The sequence below is a fragment of the Protomyctophum parallelum genome, assembly GCF_964188405.1.
Source record: "Protomyctophum parallelum genome assembly, chromosome: 20".
NCBI lineage: Eukaryota > Metazoa > Chordata > Actinopteri > Myctophiformes > Myctophidae > Protomyctophum > Protomyctophum parallelum.
In genome coordinates, this window is record NC_139718.1 from 45049430 (window position 1) to 45070260 (window position 20831).

The following is a 20831-nucleotide window of genomic DNA, read 5'->3' on the forward strand; positions in this document are numbered from 1 at the left end:
CACACAGTTCACAGTTAGTGATTGTATTAACACCCCTCAGCTTTATGCTCCCACATTGACCACAGTTTGTTTCCTTAATTCTAGATAACAAACTAACAAACTTACGGTACACCCCCACCACCCACCACCAAGGCACCAACTAGTTTAACCCCACCTACACTGATAAGTGTTGCGAGCTGGCAGATATTCGTGCATGATAAAAGGCACCGTTAGCAGAGAGACAGATCACTTGACTTGGCAGGTATATCTAAACTGACAGACGTCAACCATATCCATAATCATAGAGTATGCTGATGACAATGAGGATGAAGAACGTAGCGGTTATAGTGGCCTGCATGCTGCTCATCTTCTCATCTCTTGATGTTCTGGTCCAAGCGAGTAAGTGTCTTATTTCCCTGTCTTATTATTGTTGAAATGTGTTTTTCTTTATTCCACAAATTGGCATGGCTGTCACGATTACACATTTTTCTTGACTATTAATTTTTGCACAAATAATTGTGATTAACGATTAAATTGTGTTTTTGGCAACATATGAATACATTTTTTTAATTTCCGTTTGGCTTTTAGGCTTCGTAAACAAATGGTGCATGACACATAACTGTGATAATTGGATGACTTTAGACTTCATATATGAATGGTGGAAACAGACGATCTACAAGCTCACGCTTGTAGCTTCCACAGTTTCCGAAAGTCCAACATGGAAAGGATTATGACGATTGTGCAAAAACAATTGCGATTATCTCAAATAATTGCCAATAGACAATGATTTAATAATTGTGACAGGCCTATAGGCTACTAATTGAGTGACTGTGTCTCTTTTTCACTCTGCCTCGCTCCCCCAGACAATGCTGACAGCGTTGGTCCAGCGGAGTGCTGCTTCACCTACCGCGCCGCACGGCTGCCTAAGGACAAAGTGAAGGCGTTCCAGCGCACACACCTTCACTGTGCTACGGACGGCGTTGTGTGAGTATTACGTTACACTTATACTGTATTGTACTAATTCATAACATAAACACTGAACACATTCTAGCGTGCAGTTAACATTATAGGGCCCTGTCTTGCACTCTGCCTTATGCCTAAACTTATTAGGCATATTTTACTATTTTGGGGGAAAAAAACATTTTTTATGAAGATTTGTTTTTGGCTTTTTTGCCTGTATTGATAGTATCAAGTGAAGATGGACAGGAAAGAGGGAGAGAGAGAAGGTCATCATGAACAGGACTCGAACACGCGACACGCTGTCAGGCCAAAGTCTATATATGTGGCATGCGCCTGGACCACTTGGACAGCAGGCGCCCCGATAAACATTTTTTTTTATATTTTCAAATTTCAACTAGCCGATCTATCATCGATGTGAGCTTGTAGATCAGCATTTTTTTTAAATGGGATTTTTTTTTGAAAAAAAACGTTTAGGGATAATAAGGGAAGAGGCAGCGCACAAGAGATATACTCAAATTCAGAATAGTACTGTCTTCACACAAGCAAGGGTCAAGATACCAAGTTTTCAAGATGAAAACAAAATAAAAAACGAAAAATAAAAAAGTCAAACGATTAGTCACACACGTTACCGCAGTGAAACGTGTTCTCTGCATTTGACCCATCTCTTGGATCGGTGAGCCCCAGTGTGTGCCGCGCTCGGGAATCATTAGTTGACCTCCCAGTTTCAGTGCGGACACTCTAACCACAAAGGCCACTGTCTGGTAGACTATGCGGAAGGCTAAATATACTGACAATTTCAACATACACAGGTTCTCTGCATTAATAGATACAGTATGTGACAAGTATAAAGCAATTAGATTATGAATTGAGTCACCTGTATTTATGACTTAAAGTCGGGGTGATGTGACAGCTTACCAAAGTCCTTACAGTGGTGCTAGCCCCGTACGGTCTTTCAAGAGACAAGAAGGTGGCCACGCAAAGTGCAGATATTGAATTGTATCTATTAATCATGCTACATAATAGTCCAGTGTCTTGTGATCCAGTGAGGAAGGATGAAACAATGTAAAATACTTGAACAGGGTATAACCACAATGTGTGTTATCCTTTTCAGCCTTAATGACCGACTGTACCATGGGCTGTTTACATTTTTGACTAATTCAATCAATAAATCATTCGATCAAAACAAAAACTTAAAGATTAAAATATTCTCTCTATGTCTGTCTGTTCTAGGTTTACAATGCAGAGTGGTACCAAGATCTGCGTTGACCCAGCTCAGGCATGGGTCCAAGCTATCGTCAAACTTTTGGAGTAAAACGTTGAACACCGGGTACAAGAAAGTTCCAGACAACCAGTTGGTTCTATGGCAATGTTTTAAGATGAATTCCAGGCTTTATTGCTTCATGGCAAATACAACAGGTCACCCAGTTAGTGGTAACTATACTTAATATGCCAGGCTTATTTAGTTTTGTTTGTTTTCTGCTTTAAACAACAATTTAGAAAGCAAAATAATGCATCCTTTTTTTTAACGATTTGTATTAATCAAATGTAGTGCTTTAAACATGCATTTTAATGATCAGTTGTTGATATTAACCGTTGTTTTCTTCAACAATAAAACAAGCAATTTCGGTAGCAGACGAAAAAACATTTTTGGTTCCATAATTAATACACACATTGGTTTGGTGTTTGCATGGTAGCCTATAAGTCCAGTCAAATTAATTTATGAAGCAAAAAAAATATTCACCAAAGTACTGTATACAGACCATATAGCAGTTAATTATACAAGTGACATAAACATCAAGAAAAACACACTTAGGCACAAATAAAGCTTACACGGACATAAAGGCACAAGATGAAAATCTGTCACGTCAGAGTATTCAAACACTAGTGAATAAAAGTGAGTTTTGAGCCTGGACTTAACCCATTCTGGGCGGGAACCCCTTTTGGTGTTTTAAGCATTATGTTATACTTTAGCTATTGAAAAATAGCAGACCTACAAGCTCATAGAGCTATGAGCTTGTAGGTGTGCTATTTTTTAAATATCGTGAAAATGTGGCGCAAATCATTGAATATAATATTCTTTCAGAGCGAACATGTTTAACTCAAATCTTTGCATCTGGAAGGTCCCTGGAACAACATATTTTCAGTTAGGGGTCGGCAGCCAATTGCATATGATATCGGGGGTCCTTGAAATGAAATAGTTTGAGCACCACTAACATAGAAACGTAGGATTTTCAGAAAAAACTGTACTGTTTTTGTACATTTGTAGAATTGAACTTAGGTCTAACTGAGTGAAAATAGCTGGCAGATCTGATCAGGAGGGTGATGCTGTCATTTAGATGTTGGTTGTCGTCATGATAATCAGTAGGCCTATTACGTATAGCTCTAAATGACCACAGCAATCATTGCTATACAGAGTGATTGCTCCGTAACCAGGGGGTCTCCCCATCAATTCAGCTATTTGGTTAAAAATAGAAAAACATAGAAAAAAAAAAGTTCGCTCTGAAAGGAAAAAGAAAAAGCAGACCTACAAGCTCGTAGGTCTGCTATTTTTCAATAGCTAAAGTATAACATAATGCTTAGTTAAAACCGGGAAAGCAGCTGTGTGAATTGAGAGTTATTCAAAAATAGCAGATACTAGTAAATACTGTACAATCCGTGGCCAAATTAGTATGCATATCATTTTCAGGGTCCTTCTTGACATGAAAACGTTTGAGAACCACTGATATAGCAACTTTAAAAAAATAACAATTTCATCCAATCAGGAGAGAGACCTCATACAGGATAAACAAATTAAATCGGAACGAATAAATTATTATTATGATTACACCTGTTATATCATAAAGTCAATATTTTCATTATTATGTAATATAAAGACATGTCTGTTGCTAATTGACAACATTTTACGGTTCAATAAATGTACGTTAAATTCCTCATAGACATGTTTTGCCTATACTTATTTCTATCTTTCTGTCACATGCATTACTATGACTAAGTATTTGGAATGCATACACAGGAAATGTGGAGATGTCAGAGATACCACTAGAAAGAGAGGATATAGAGGAAAATATGTAATGACAAATATAATGATGGTAAAAAAAGCCCAGCCTGCAGTGCAAAGCCATGCAAGAGCATATCTACAGTATGCATCAGTGCATTCAGGGTGCACACACAGTGTGCCTGATAAGAGTACACAGATTACTGATGAGTGTATTAACACCTCTCAGTTTTCAGTTCTCAAAATAAACACTGGCCACAGTTTCCATCCTACCTGCACTAATATGTGGCAGTATTAAGACTCACACGCCACAGCACAGCATATATATACAGTGGTGACCTAATCTTTTCTGCAACAGGACACTCTCTGTAACCAATAGTCAAACATGACACACACTTTCTGTAATTGGTACATGTCTGTAAATATCCAGTATATATCACGTTGCATATGTGCTACCATAAATAAAAATAAGAAAAATAAACTTTGGCTAAACTTTAAAAGAAGAATACTGTTGATTTGATTAAGTTGACATATTGTGGTCGAACATAGGTTGTGGTACACCAAAGAGAGATATGACAGTACAGTAAAATATGAAATGTGCTGACAGAATGTGAGAAGAAGGGGGTTATAGTGAAACTGAGTATGTTATGTAAATTGGTCTCTTAATGTTGTCACTGTCAGCGTTGTTTTACTGGAAAGCATATGGTTGGAGTTTTACCACACGCTCACAAAGCGAAAGCGTTGCATGGTGATACGCTCTGAAGTAGCCTACTATGTCCACTGTGCTGTACTCTACCACTCTGTGCTATATTGTTAATCATTAATCATTCCAGCGCACACACCTTTACTGTCATAAGGATGGTATTGTGCGAGTATTACGTTACATTTATACTGTATTGTAGACAGTATACATGAACATCGAATACATGGTGCAGTAGCAGTTACAGTTAGTTAGTTAACTAACTAACTAACTTAGTTAACTAAGTTAACTAAGTTAACTAAGTTAAAAGAAAAGCCTGTTCATTTTATTCAAGTATTTATTTAAAGACGTTTACGCCGCGGACAAAGCCAACTCTTGTCGTGACAAATCATGACAATAAACACAATAAACAATAAACACAAGAATTAGAATTAGAAGAAGAAGTAGAAAAGAAACGGCAGGTTACAACACTTTCTTTATTGTTTTTCTTCTTTATTATTATTTATTATTTATTTCCTGGGCCTGGCGGGACTGCGACGCTAGACTCACATAATAGTGTTTTCACACAAGGGTGCGTCCCGGACAGGGCTGAGGTTCTAGCCTGCCCCAATGGGGCAGAAATTATAAATATTTTTTATATTGGCTAAAAATAAAATGTTGCATGCACGCACACAAACACACACACACACATATCCGTAATCGCATGTTACAATGACAAACTGCTATGTGTGGTCTCTTGCCCGGATGTTGTTGTGTCGGTCGGTGGTGGAAAAAGGCGACCGCGAGTGTCTACTGCTACAGCCCGTTGAAACCCCTTGTATTCACCAGAAACGGCCCCCTCAATGTCGTTTCTGAGATACAGAGCTGTGAATGGTGGGCTTAGACTGGAAGTGGATGCGCGCCTGGCGGACTAGGGTACTAATTTAAACCTTCGTGTTCCTCGTTTCTGGCGGACTCTGTGTTAACTACCCCCGACCCCACTTTGAGAACCAATGTGCTATTAAGCTAAAGTCTAAAATATGCTTTCCTGGATTGAATGTGTTAAAAATGAAAATCTAGCTGTCTGTTCGAGGTTTACAATGTGGAATGGTGCCAAGTTCTGTGCTGACCCAGCTAAGAAATGGGTCCAGCATAGCCACGCTATGAGCTTGTAGATCTGCTATTTTCAATAGCTAAAGTATAACATAATGCTTAAAACACCAAAAGGGGTTCCTTTTGGTGAATGGATCAAAATGCTTTGTTTGGCTTTGTTCCTGTTTCCCCCCCCCCCCCCCCCCCCTTTTTCATGATTAAGCATGCTTCATAGTATAGGAACTCTTTGCAGATATCAAGTTCACAACGCGGGGCGGCACGACGCGTTGTGTTGTGAACTTGGAGATTGAATATATTCTGTGCGCAACACCGCCGAACGTCGGAGCATAAATTGGTTGTTTATAGATTGATTGACAAAAAAACTGCAGATAGACATACTACAGAGATAAACATGCTCTTTCTTTGAACTCCGACCGGGGGAATCTCCGAAACCCCCCCTGTCTGGTGATAAGAAGTGGTCTGCTCACTCCTCCTATCATGCATTGAAGGAAGCATGAGTTCAGTTTGGTGCTCCCCCCAGGTTGGCAGAGGGAGAGTATAGCACCCAAATGGGTTACAAGTTTCACTCATTTTGTTGAATGAGTATTATTTTTTTATTGTCCCAAAATAACCCCACTGTCAGTGTCCCGTGACCCCATGTGGGGTCGCGACCCAAACTCTTCCGCTATATTGTGTTAACAGAAAGAAAGAAAGAACAAAACATAATTCAGGTTGGGATAACAATTTCATCCACATTCAACAAATGAAACTGGAAATGATGCGACAGATACAGTACATAAACAGACACAACCACACTGTACAAATGCATAGGCAAAAAGGCAACAAAATATAGGGATAAGGGGTAAGGCAGGGGCAAAATTAGGACAACTATAGGCTCTTACAAGCTTATCATAAGTGATGGTAAAATATAACGGCTAGACATAAGCAATAATTATATGGTCTACCTCTTATATGGTCTACCTCACATGCAGGAGCATAATCTATGTATGCATCAGTGCATTCAGGATGCACACACAGAATACAGATAAGTGTAAACACTGACCACACTGTTTCCGTTATTATAGGTATACCTATACCCCCCCCACACACACACACACACACACACACACACACACACACACACACACACACACACACACACACACACACGCAACAGCATACAGGACAGTCTCTGTAACCGATAATCAAACCTGACACACACTTTCTGTTGCATGTGCTACCATAAAACAAATGGAAAAATACACTTTTAATAAACTTCAAAGGAAAATGAAAAAATAGATTTCTGTTTCTTTTTTTGTACATTGATATTAATTGTTGGTTTAACATAGGTTGTGGTACACCAAAGACAGACATGATATGTGCTGACAGAATGTGAGAAGAAGGGGCGGTTACAGGGAAACTGAGTATGTTACGCAAATAGTTTTCGTAATGTCATCACTGTCAGCGTGGTTTTACTGGTGTTGTAAATAATTTTAAAGGACACTCTAGTCCTCACCGTGCATAAGAGACTTGTCAGTCAGTCAGTCAGTCAGGCATTATTCCAAGCACTTTTGTCTAATGCAGTCAAAAAAATCTGAATTTTGCTGAACAGGTCTATAACCTTTATATTGCGGTCTACCTATAGAGAAACTGGCCGAAACACGTCCGTTTCTCTACATAGACATATTTTTCAATGTCTTCATTAAAAATAAAAAAATATTATAAGAAACTACTCGAGAGAGTGCAGATATTCCTTTTTAATTGACACCCACTGGTGTAGTGCCCTCAAGCAAGGCACTGAACCCACGACGGCTCCAGCACACTTTCACTTTGAGAAGGCACACATCACTTTCACTTTGAGTAGGCACGCACATACACGTTACTTTCACTTTGAGAAAGCACACAACATCATGCACATTCTTTCACTTTGAATAGCATGTGGTAAGAGCAGACCCATCAGCATCACCACAGCCGTTGGGAAATAACTGTTTTTTTTTTTATATATATATTTTATCCCACGATTTTGTAACCCATTTTTCACCCCTGTGTCAATCATCTAATGTGATCCTGGGCTCTACACACCCTCCACCAACCTAGTCCCCATATATGGGGGACAAGGCGGACTTGAACTCATGCTTCCTTCATGCCTGAGTGTCGGAAGTGTCCAAACCAACACGACCATGCCTCTTGTCCCAACATGACCTCGATCCTCAAGAACTGGATTCCTATGTATTTCCAATGGTCGTTGTTTCCAAGTAACAGAGGCTTTCATCTGTGAAATGAGACGATGCCAACATTTAAATGATGTCTTTCAGTTTCATGATCACAGACCAAGCATCAGTGTTTTTAGGAACACGTAATGGTATAAACAAAAGTCAATCGTCTTATAAGGTCAACTACAGTACATTCCCTCATATCGTTCCAATCAATACATTTCCGCGGACCGTTTGAAGAACTAGAATCAGGGTCAGCTTAGGTTGGGTAGGTATAAGATTAGGGTTCTGGCTAAATGTGTGTGCTGTATGCAGAGAGAGAGAGAGAGAGAGAGAGAGAGAGAGAGAGAGAGAGGGGATTATGTTTGTGAGCTATATTATGTGTTGAAAAGAAAGAAAATAAATCAAATGTAGTAATTGAAAAAATCAGGTATGGTGCATTTATATAGCGCCTTTATCCAAGGTGCTTTACATAGATTGTGCATTACATTCATTCATACATTCATACACCGATGGCGGCAGAAACCATGCAAGGCACCAACCTGCACATCAGGAGCAAAATGCGGTTCAGTGTCTTGCTCAAGGACACATCGACACCGACTCTGGGTAACCCGGGATCGAACTGGCAACCTTGCCGTTACCATCCAGCCACTCTACCCCTGAGCCACCGCCGCCCCTGGGTAGCACCCAAAATGTCAAAATACTGGTCATTTGAATAATTAGTTACAGGCAATTTGAGGCATTATCGTAAAGTTACACATCCAACACAGTGCAGGGGGATTAAATACAGTCTTAACCCAAAAAGCATTAGAATCTTTATCCCATTCTGACCGGGCACCCATTTTGGTGTTGGCATCATGTCGTGCTTTAGCTATTGAAAAATAGCAGATCTACAAGCTCATATCGCGCCACCGAGTGGCGCGATACGAGCTTGTAGGTCTGCTATTTTTGAAAAAAATCGAAGAACGACTGACATTTTTAGAATCTGATCTCAGGTCAGAATGGGTTCATCAGACCAGCGTGTGTCCAGTGGAAACCTCGTATGAATCTGATCTCAGGTCAGAATGGGTTAAATACAGTCTTAACCCAAAAAGCATTTGAATCTTTATAGTATCAATATTTTAGCTATACTCACTCCACAGTGGGTGCTATTGTATGGAGTAGGCCTACGTGTGTATATCCATTGCATTTGTCTTTGGGACAGTTTCTTTAGAATATCATGCCTTCTGATATACAGTAGGCATCACGGTTATCTGAATCCCACAGAATTGTAATGAAGAGCGTGAGTCATGATTTGCTTCAGCATGGTGCACGGATTGCAGTTTTGTCAAGGGACAGACACATAACAGCATGTAAAAGACATGCGTCAGGCAGTTACCACATCTATACACTGAAAATACATGTCAGTACAGTAAAGCCTTGATAGTATAGGCCAACCTCCTGTGGATCTGTTCCATGGAAAATGTTCTGTGCCTCGGAATGCTCTAGACACACCCCTGTGGAAAGAGATAAATAGAGAGGGAAAGAGAGAGAGAGAGAGAGACAGACAAAGAGAATCCGAATCAGATACAACTTGACTACAACCATAATAATGATGATGACCATGGGGATGAAGAAGATACCAGTTATTCTAGTGGTCTGCATGCTGCTGTTCTCATCTCTGGATGTCCTGGCAGAACAAGACAGTAAGTATCTGGTCTGTACTAGTTTTAACCTACCTTTTATTTATTTTTTTACATTTTTCATATCTGGACGTCCTGGTAATAGAAGGTAAGTTAACTTGATTTATAGATCTATTATTTATTTTTTTGTAAAATTCCTTTTGGTATCCACAAAAGCTCTATGATAGAGTAGTGATACATGAGTAAGCGAGCCCACTATATTATTATTATTATTATTTACTTTATTTAGTGCTATTTTCTTATTGCTATTTTCTTAGCACACAAATGAAAATCTCTTTATCGCAGTCTAATGTTGGCAGGTAGTGTGCCGTGTAAAAAAATGTCCAGGCAAGGGTCAACCTGACGAGCTAGTATCTCCTCTCTCCCAGACCAACCAGCTGTGTGCTGCTACAGCATTTACCCCAAACGCGTGGCTATGAGACAAGTGGCGAGATTCGAGCGCACAAGCGTCTCCTGTGCTAAAGACGCCATTGTGTGAGTATTATGCTATACTTACTATTGTATTGTACATGATAACATAAACACTGAACACATTCTGCAGATGCAGTTCCAAGAAAGAACACCAAGAAAGAACTGCCATGTCAGCTACCAGTTAATGCAGATTATATGTTTTCTTTTTGCCATTTGCTTGAAAAGCATCCTGGCCTATATTCACTACTACCTCTAGAAGCGACCGTAGTAGACACTTTTTCACCTCTAAGCCAATGGGAGACTTAACCATAAAAGTCTGCCACCCATAGTCTGAACGGCATAAAACCCATACTCTGAACGCCGCAGCCGTGAGCTGAGGCAGAGGCACACTGATTATAGATTCAAGATTATATTGGGCAAGAATATTGATTACCATACAAAATAATTAATCTAAATAAGGGAAATTATGATTATGCTCTCTGAGTTACTGAGATTACTACATTGATCAAAATGGTCACTAAATAGTACATACTAGCCTACTGAAATATTCAGTATAGACACAGGGTAAAGCAGATTTTAACAAGTTCTCTTCAAGAATAATTTCTACAAGAATGCAGGTCCTGAATGGCCGTTGAGTGTATAAATGAGGGTCCATTTGGATCCATTTGTATACTAGTATACACACTCGTACAGGGGTGTTTCCCGTGAGCCAGCATGCACAATAGCAGCACCCTGACTCTGTTTGACCAGAATGGAACAGAGCCTTCGTTAGTATCAATGGTAACACCACAGGAAGTAAGTAGGGAAGGGGCCCAGAAGCAGATACGGCACCGTCTCCACTTACAATGTACGTTTATGAAACACGTCGATGATGGAAAATCTTCTCTCTATCTCTGTCTGTTCTATAGGTTCACAATGAAGAATGGTAGGCGGTTATGTGTTGAACCAACTCAGAAATGGGTCCAGGACATCATCCCCACTCTGTCCAGACAGGTCTAACGACACGCCAAAGTAGAGGGTTCTGCAGAGAGACTCTGGGCGGTCTAATACTTGCTACAAAGCAGTTCCAGACACTTTTGTGACAATGCTTTGAGATGAACAGCAAGCTTTGCCTCATGGCAAATGTAAATGGATGTAAAATATGGTCTTGTTAATTGCGTTTGCTTTTTTCTCAATCTTGTCAATATTGTACTTTAAACAACAAGAGTTGTTGTCCTTTAGGTATGATGAATTGGATCGAGTGATTTAAACATGTACATTATGGTCAATTGCTGATATTGCTTTCACATACAATAAAATAAAGCATTGTATGTCCTCCTAAGTAATGGATTTTGGTTGTGTTTGCACAGTAGCCTTTTTTCAAGTCATGTCAAATCTCAAATTATTAATATTTATTATATAAATTATATTTAACAAACACATTAGCCAAAGTAGTAGAACTATATTGTGAGCTATACTGTAGAAGGGGGAAGTAGGCTACATTTCTGGTCTGGTCTTAAAATCAATTCTCAAGCATTCTAGCAGTCAGTGAAGAGGCCAGTATATAAACTGTAGGGGTAATATAGTATAGATAGATCTTTATTTGTCATTGCAACGTGTACAACGAAATTAAAAGTGCCAACCAATCAGTGCATCATATCACAAAACAACATACTGTACAAGATAAAACAAAAACACATGACTTCTTGTTATTGCACAACCCCAGCAGCCCTAATGCACAAGCATGTCATTTTCAGCTGTTATCGCACAACAAACCCTTATTGTACTTAAGATAATAAATAGTAATAGAAGGTAATAGATAATAGATAATAGAAACTAAAAAGTGTCGCAGCAACAGATCATTTTTTAGCAGCATTGAGTGCAACTACCGCTGTGGGATAGAAACTGTTACTGAATCTGTTGGTCTTGGACTTGATCACTCTGTACCGTCTGCCTGATGGCAACAGTTCAAACAGTGAGTGAGCGGGGTGGGAAGTGTCTTTTATGACAGCGGTCTCTGTGTAGTTCTTCCAGTGTGGGGAGAGGGCAGCCAACGATCTTCTGTGCCGTATTTAATATAATATAGTATTGTCTTGCACATGGAAAAAAGGAAGCATACATATCCACACGGATATATTTAAGCTCCATGCGTGCGATATCACACATCTGTGACAGCTAAAAATATTATGTTATCATGTTGAAGTCTAGTCATGGGCAGTGCACCCCAGCGGCGAGCAGAGGACAGTGTCTCTAGGATACTAGAGATGGGACAAAATAATACAATACTATTATTATTATAATATTGGTTAAATTAAGAATGTCTAAAGTATATTATATTAAAGTATTACACTAAGTATAGATATTTGATACAGTAAAGACAGCAAGACAGAATATGTGTGTGTGTGTGTGTGTGTGTGTGTGTGTGTGTGTGTATGTGTGTGTGTGTGTGTGTGTGTGTGTGTGTGTGTGTGTGTGTGTGTGTGTGTGTGTGTGTGTGTGTGTGTGTGTGTGTGTGTGTGTGTGCATGATTAAGAGGAAGCAAGTGGATCAGTGGGGTTAGACATAAAGAAGGTATACCCCATAGGCCCTTTCTGAAACCAGTCCCTTGACTTGAAGTGCTCTCGGGAGGTTCCCTCGTCAGGAAGTGCCCCTCCAGCTGAATCAAGTTCCCTTGATTAGGGTGCTGCTGGGTATAAAAAACTGTTTGGTAATACACTCGCCATCCTTGTGAAGAAACAGGAAACAGACACCATTCGTTGCCATGGTTAACATCATGCAATTGTGTTACCTGTTATTTTGTTTGTACAGTTATATTGCATTGCATCGTGTATGTTTGTGTGACATGTGGATTTCATTAATATGGAAAAAGGAAATACAGCATGACTGTCAAAAATGACATGTCATATACATCCATGGTGTTTATAAATCATTGTGTTAAAAGTTGTTTTGTTTGTGTGGTTTCATTTATAGTTTTTCACGGTGGGGTAAATAAAGAGCCCTTGTGAACATCAGTTGGAGTGTTGTCTATTCTGCATCAGATGAAGATTGTTTAGGAGGAGTTTATTTATAATTTATTTGTGGTGGTACTTCCATTCGTAGGTCGCGGTTTCCATGCGGACAGAGAGCAGGGCTGCACAAGGCAATAGATCGGCACAGACTCGCTCTTGAGGGCTTTATAAGCCACTTCCACTCAAGGCTGCTTGATTTCGGACGACATTTAATATGGCGCAGCCTCACGTGAACGTGCATATCGAGGGCAAGTGTGTAGGGCGAGTGGCGAGGAGCTGGTTTCAGAAAGGGGGTTAGGGTCAAATGTGGAAAAGAGTGCGGAAAAGAGTGAATAATGAAAGGGAAGATGCACAAGACGGTGCTATGTTTTATGGTTTAGAGACCAGCTATGTTTTATGGTTTAGAGACAGTCACACTGAGGAAAACACAGGAAGCAGAGCTCGAGTTAGCAGAGACTAAAATGCTGAGGTTCTCTCTGGGAGTAACATGGATGGATAGGATCAGGAACGAGTAGGCTACATCAGAGGGACAGCGCATGTCAGATGTTTTATAAAGCCAGAGAGGCCAGACTGAGATGGTTTGGACATGTACAGAGGAGGGATATCGGTAGAAGGATACTCGAGGTTGGGACTGCCAGCTAGGCAGGAGGCCTAGAAGAAGACCAAAGAGAAGATTTATGGCATGTAGTGAACGAGGAAATTATGTTAGTTGGTGTGAAAGAAGAGGAGGGAGAGGACAGGGTGAGATGGAGGCCGATGATTCCCTAGGCTGTGGCGACCCCTGAAGGGAAAAGACTAAAGGAAAAGAAGATTTCATACAGTAATGCCTATGAATCTCACCCCTGACAAAAACTCCATATTCTAATTCTAATTTAAAAAAGGAAACTCACTTAACACACTTAACTATAACTAGAAATGTTTGCTCCTCAGCCCTGCACCTTATTTAACCTACCGGCGGCCATCGTGGAAATGATGCCTTTCCAGAACTTAGATTTTCCTAAAGGTTTAGTATATTTAACATACCCAATTATTTGGGGCTTCAACCTGACTTATTTAATATTGGATTCATTGCAAGCAGACCACTAAGGGGCAAGCCCAACTTGATGGTTTTTGAAAACCTTATGTGCATACCCAACACCAATGATGACCATGCCAAAAGTCAAAAACGTGTCACCGAATGCACAATCTTGATAATTTTGTCCGAATTCCCTCCCAGTTAATTGTGCATTCACACTCTCCAAAGATCTGGTTTATAACGCCGTCATAGATAATAATATAAGGTTTTCGGTTTTGGTTTAGTTTTTGTACAATAGGACACAATCATTAATTGCCCCTATCCTTGTCTCTCTCCAGCTGCCAGTACGGTTCAGAGTTGATTTTAAGATTCTTTGTTTGGTGGTTTCCCCCCTCCTATATTAACATAGACCTTCATACACGGTCATAATCGAGGGTGGGTTACTGCACAGGCCTACCCGGCCAAGGCCCTATAGGGGCCAAAGAGCTTAGGAGGGCCCTAAGACATGACAAGAGCAGTGGAACCTCTGACATCCTGTTGGGATGTATGGTGTGTCTGTGTTTTGTGCATCTATGAATGTGGACTGCAGTAGTTCTCAAACCTTTTAATGTCAAGGACCCCCAAATTGACACTTATTAGCCTGCAGAGACCCCCATTTGAAAAGATATACCAGGGACCCCCATAAGAGAGGATTTGTACAGCTCTAGCAGTGATTCTCAACCATTTTAAATCAAGGACCCCCAGTTTGACATGCATTAGGCTACGGACGGGACCCCCATTTAATGGCATAATAGTTCAATGTATATTGTAAAATCAATGTTCATTTAACAATTCTGGCTGTGTACTTGTACGTGAGACACAGTGTATTGTGTCACAGTGTACTTGTTATGTATTGTGTACTGCCTGAACAGGCTACGAGAGACATCTCGGTGACAGCAAGGTCAGCCTTGCTGCAGTATAGGCACGGTCTGATGTCTTGTGGTCACGTCATTATGATCCAGCTCTATATATGTTCCTGTATGTGTAATAAACTTTGTGAACCTTTAGCGTGATACTGTCTCGCGTCGCGTTATTGTTCTACCGGGCCCGCTGCCGCTGTCGCCGTACCAAAGGTATACTTCAACCGGATTGTCACACACCACCCAGCCGGCACACACTACCTGTCTGTCAAACCAGACGAGGGTCCAGTACTTAGAGTTTACAACAATAACTATCCACCATTTAGCTGGGGACAAGCTTCACTTCAACTGCTCACTCTTAACGTGTTGCTCAAGCCACTAAACCTCCACTCAGGAAACACTAACCACCTCCTCCTCCGGAGTCCCCCCACCAAGCTCCGCACCATGCACAGGCCTTCTATTCAGCTGCCCCTCATACCAGTACTCACTAGTGCACTAAGCTGCCCCTCATACCAGTACTCACTAGTGCACTAAGCTGCCCCTTTCATACCAGTACTCACTAGTGCACTAAGCTGCCCCTCATACCAGTACTCACTAGTGCACTAAGCTGCCCCTCATACCAGTACTCACTAGTGCACTAAGCTGCCCCTTTCATACCAGTACTCACTAGTGCACTAAGCTGCCCCTCATACCAGTACTCACTAGTGCACTAAGCTGCCCCTCATACCAGTACTCACTAGTGCACTAAGCTGCCCCTCATACCAGTACTCACTAGTGCACTTTTGCAAGCAGGTTTGACTGTCCGATAGGAGTTTTCATATAGGTCGGGAGTGGCTTATTGTCGGCATCAGCTGGTAACACCCGGGAGTCTGTCCCATTACAATGCACTGACTAGACCTCTGGGAGATGGATTGCTGAGGTGGAGCACCACACCTACCATCAGCTCACAGCACATATCGCATGACTCGCTGCACCCATTCCGAGCTATACGCTATACGCCGAGTTGGCGGTGACCGGGATCGAACCCATGGACTTGTGGTCCAAAGGCGAGAGCTCTACCCGCCTGAGCTGTGCATGTGTTCAACAACACAGCCATGCAAAATAACATTGACAGGTGTCGAGAGATTGCCATCCGATAGCAACGGTTTCTAAACTATTTGGATTGACTCCCGTTATGAAGCCAGAAATGTACTTCCCCCTCCTACAGTAGATCACAATACATTTCTAACTACTTTGGCTAATGTGGGTTGTTGTAGAATATGTACATAATTTATATAATAGATATTTAAAATATAAATGATGACTGGATTTGACATGACTTGAAAAAAGTCAAACACAAACGCAACCAAAATTGATTAATTAGGAGGACATACAATGCTTTAGTTAAGGGCTAATTATAGGGCACAAGTGTGCCAAAAAACACATTAGAGCCCAATGTGCTTTTACGGAATAAATCTTTGTCCCACATGCACATGCTTGCAAGTAATAATGTGTTGCAGGTCTTGTATGTGCGTGTGCATGGCATGATATGCCTAAATAAATGAAATACAACAATACACATAAGAATGGCTATGTAGCATTGAAACGCCACAGCGTGCACAGTAAGCATATTGTGCAGTCTAGACAAATTGATAGTGCACGTGCATCAGCTCGGCACATCCTGGAAGCTCGCACATTGTTAAGATGTGGTATACTAACTAACTTTAAACCTCTGAGCCTTCCGTTCTGGATATGTGAACATTGACCACAGCTTGTTTCCACACACACACACACACACACACACACACACACACACACACACACACACACACACACACACACACACACACACACACACACACACACACACACACACACACTTTCCACCCACCTACGCAAATAAAAGGGCCGATAGAACAGAGAGAGCATCATAGATGTAGTGAAGCAGATAACGCTACAAGTTCAGACTACAACCATATTCAATAATAATCATAGTAATAATGATGACCATGGGGATGAAGAAGATGCCAGTTATTCTAGTGGTCTGCCTGCTGCTGTTCTCATCTCTGGATGTCCAGGCAGCAGAGAGTAAGTCTATTTGGCTCATCTGGTTTTAATGATGATATAGAATGACGTAATTATTTTTCTTGTTATTCCATAAACCTGCCTGTGTATTTCTGTCTCTTTCTAACTCTGTCTGTCTGTCTGTCTGTCTCTTCCAGACAGCTTTGGTCCAGCCGAGTGCTGCTTCAAGTATCGCGCCGCACGCCTGAATAAGGTCAAAGTGGTGACGTTTGAACGCACAAATATTCACTGTGCTAGCTTTGCTGTTGTGTGAGTATTAAGCTATTCTTACACACACACACACACACACACACACACACGCTGCACACGCACGCACACACACACACACAGACAAATAAATATAAGCAGTAACTCACGACAGTTACCGTACTATTGTGAATGTATCATGCCAATGGGGTTGTTTGCATAGTTTGCAGATTGAACCATTTTATCTAGAAATAAAGTCATGTACACTGGTTAAAAAGGTGCTGCTGTGTGTATATTGAAATTGGCTAATGGGTGGGTCACTTTGACTCAGACATAACCATATTGTTCACTCATATAGCCTAGCCTAGACTAGAGTTCCCACTTCAGACCCGTATATGGTGTGAGTCATCATACTGACTGTCATGACAGGTTCAGGTTTATTTGTCATAATAATAATAATAATTTCCATTGTATGTATACTCTGTATCTATACATATTATGTATAGATACAGAGTATAAATACAATGGAAATTATTTTGCTCAGAACACTCTCATTCTTATATACACAGGACATAAACAAACATCTTTAGTGCAAAGAAAAACACAAAAACACAAAACAAAGTGCAAGTGAAGTGACAATACAGTGCAATACAGTTATGACAGCATATAACGTCAGGTCCGAATCGGATTGGCGGTTGAGGTGTGAGGGCTGAGGGCAGTAGTGTGTAGTGGCCTGAACCTCTAATCAGGAAAGGTTCCTGGTGGAGACCGATTGATCGAAAACAACCAACAAAGTCTGCTCTCAAAGGAACACACTATTATAGCTGACCAAATGAAACACCTTTCTGATGAAAATGTTCTCTCCGTCTCGGTCTGTTCTATATATAGGTTCACAATGAAGAATGGAGCCAAGATCTGTGCTGCCCCGACTCAAGAGTGGGTCCAGAAACTCGTCACCCATCTGGAGTCCACCGCATCCATTTGAGGGTTCTGTGTGACGACGTGGGCCACCCGACGCAAAAAGGCTCCCGACAACCAGGTGTTTTTGTGACGATGCTTTGACATGCCACGCCAAGCTTTGCTTTATGAGAAAACCATACCAGTTAACTATAGTGACAACTGTAATTCCCCAGGTTTCTCAATGGTTTTTAATGTCCTTTACACACCGGGAGTGAGACGAATGAACAAATGGTTCATGCATATTTCACATCAAACTGTTAAAAAAAAAACTTATCTTCTGTCTATGCCTTTTTGATCCATGTTTTTTTTTTTGGTATTTTTCTGTTAAGCACTTTGTGACTTGTTCTTAAAAGGTGCTATATAAATAAAGCTTTATTATTATTATTATTATACTTTGTCGTTGTTTTATTTGCAGATGCTTGTATTCACGGTGAAAAACTGACCTTGTAGAGGAGAATTATTAGATAACTTTATGGCCACGTAATATTTGTGTTCTGTGTGTATACATAGTATACTCATAACATACTATAAACAACAGTATAAAATAATGTAATCGCATGAGATAAATGATCCAGTGTGTAAAGACCTTTACTATATTTTGGTGCAAGTGCTGAACATGCAGACATTCAAAGCTGTATTATTTGCTACAGTACATAATATATCTACTGTATTGAGTTAGGATTACTGTACCCTTTTGCATTTACGGTATACTCAGTATACATACAAACTGTAACTACATGCTCTGAACAATGTGTTTTCAGTTTCCTTGCTGTTGTGTCATGTCTGATCATGCTCTGCAGTGTTTATATATATTTGTGTGTCTAAAATCTGAACGTGTTGTTTCATCTTGACATTCTAATGATCACATTTACTTACTTTTATCAGGGAAATTAACATCAATGATGACGTTTAGGTGAAGAAATATCATAAGAAAATATATTAATTCATTAATTCAATATGTTGTATTATTGCAACGCTGGGTGTTACAGGGTTAAGCACTGATTAAATGGTTTTGGGGTGATTGACTTTGACTGAACTCTCTGAGGCTTTGTGAAAGTTGGCCTTGCAGCAGTTTGAAAGTTCTGTCTTGTGTTCAAACTACAGAACCCACAAGTCTGTATAATGCAAATACGTGTGCATCATCCTTACATTCTCTTCTGTCTCAGTGACATCTCAGTGTTTACCCAAACTTGCAAAAATAAATTCTGAATTAACCACTTAAGCCCTATTTAGTATTTAATAGGAATTTGATATATAAGCTCGGTTGTACAGATGCAAATTTCATGAATTATTTAAAGAAAGAAAAAAAACCCCACTGTGAAACCATGCTGTATAAACTGCATGTTCTCTCTAAAATAAAATGCGTGAAATCTGACAGGAAGTTTATTACTTCCTGTTCTGCTCATTAGTCGTCCTGAGAGAGAGAGAGAGCGAGAGAGAGTTCCATTTGTACACTCTCAGAGTTAAATTAACATTGATTTTACAAATTAAAATATAAATTGGGGGTCCCAGAGAAAGAAATGCCATAAAATGAGAGTTCGTACTGTATGTCAAGCTGGTTGAGAATCACTGCTAGAGCTGTAAAGATCTTCTTATTGGGGTCCCCATGGTGTATCTTTTCAAATGGGGGTCTGTGGCCTAATTAGTAATTAGTGTCAATGTGGGGGTCTTTGACATGAAAAAGTTTGGGAACCGTTGTTCTACAGAGTCTGCCTCGTAGTTTCGCCAATGTTTAACCCATTAAGAGCTGAGGCCTACAAAATGCCTTCTAAACCAGTCAGGGACGTGCAGAGGTAATTTGATGTGCAAGGGCTGGAATTCAGGTCCCATACTGCACACAACACCTCAAACATGGACACTAGAAAAGTGGTCCTCCAACATTTTTATGTCTAGGACCCCCAGATTGATGTATATGGCCACAGACCCGTAGCTGAAAAGATGTACCAGGGGCAGGGACCCCCACGATTGAAGGAATTTATGTGACACATTGTGAGTCGATTGTCCATTTTTTGTAGCCGATATAAGAGCTACGACCTCATAGCACGTCACTTAACGCACTATGAGCTTGTATATCTGTATATCTGTAATATTTTAAGTCCAATATATCCCCCCCACTTTGAGAACCACTGCTCCAGAAACTAACACCACTGGACCCGACAGAACATATGCCACATCAACTCAAACTTAAAGGTATATTCAGTGATTTCACTTAATTCAAATATCACTTATTTTTTTGTTTTGTTGTGATAATCCTCTCTACTATAGAGTGTGCTGACCATATAAGGAGTTCCTCCCTGTCCCCAGTTAACCCCTGGGGGTCAAAAAACCTTAGGTTTCGTTTTTGGCTCTCTATCCTGATTGGATGAAAGGCTTAGGTCCCAGCCAAAAACGAAACCTAAGGTTTTTTGAGTGAAATCACTGAATATACCTTTAAGGAAAGACATAAAGCAGTCACACATGACAACCCAGTATTTATAGTGTCTTGAGCTCGTTAACAAACCTAGTTCATCTGGTCCTCACAGGTGATGTCACACTCAGGCTCATCAAGGCTTCAGGGAGACGAGCGTGGAGATAAGAGAGGCATTGGGTAGCAGAGAATTAGGTGACAACTGTGAGGTTTTTGTACAGGGGTCAGATCAATATGTCCCTGCCATTTATCCGTGGCAAGACTTGGACTTGTCTGTGGCAAATTAAATATTTAGTTTTGAT

The 20831-nt window shown here is 40.4% G+C and overlaps 2 protein-coding genes across 2 annotated transcripts; both read left to right on the forward strand.

Annotated features, from left to right (window-relative positions):
• Positions 1 to 216: 216 nt before the first annotated feature.
• Positions 217 to 2251, forward strand: LOC310877807 (C-C motif chemokine 14-like; the record flags this gene model as incomplete). The annotated part of the gene is made up of 3 exons (XM_083791756.1): positions 217 to 378; positions 843 to 963; positions 2170 to 2251. The coding sequence occupies exons 1-3, from the start codon at positions 288 to 290 to the stop codon at positions 2249 to 2251; spliced, it is 294 nt and encodes a 97-aa protein (XP_083647882.1). The 5' UTR covers positions 217 to 287.
• Positions 2252 to 16790: 14539 nt separating this feature from the next.
• LOC310878333 (C-C motif chemokine 4-like) lies at positions 16791 to 18181 on the forward strand. Its single transcript, XM_083792616.1, has 3 exons — positions 16791 to 16979; positions 17114 to 17225; positions 18051 to 18181. The coding sequence occupies exons 1-3, from the start codon at positions 16892 to 16894 to the stop codon at positions 18145 to 18147; spliced, it is 297 nt and encodes a 98-aa protein (XP_083648742.1). The 5' UTR covers positions 16791 to 16891; the 3' UTR covers positions 18148 to 18181.
• The last annotated feature ends 2650 nt before the right edge of the window (positions 18182 to 20831 follow it).

Coding starts and splice junctions, on each gene's coding strand:
- LOC310878333 (XM_083792616.1), top strand. CDS start 16,892: ATGATGACCATGGGGATGAAGAAGATGCCAGTTATTCTAGTGGTCTGC. Junction 16,980..17,113: donor GGATGTCCAGGCAGCAGAGA/GTAAGTCTATTT, acceptor TGTCTCTTCCAG/ACAGCTTTGGTCCAGCCGAG. Junction 17,226..18,050: donor TGTGCTAGCTTTGCTGTTGT/GTGAGTATTAAG, acceptor TTCTATATATAG/GTTCACAATGAAGAATGGAG.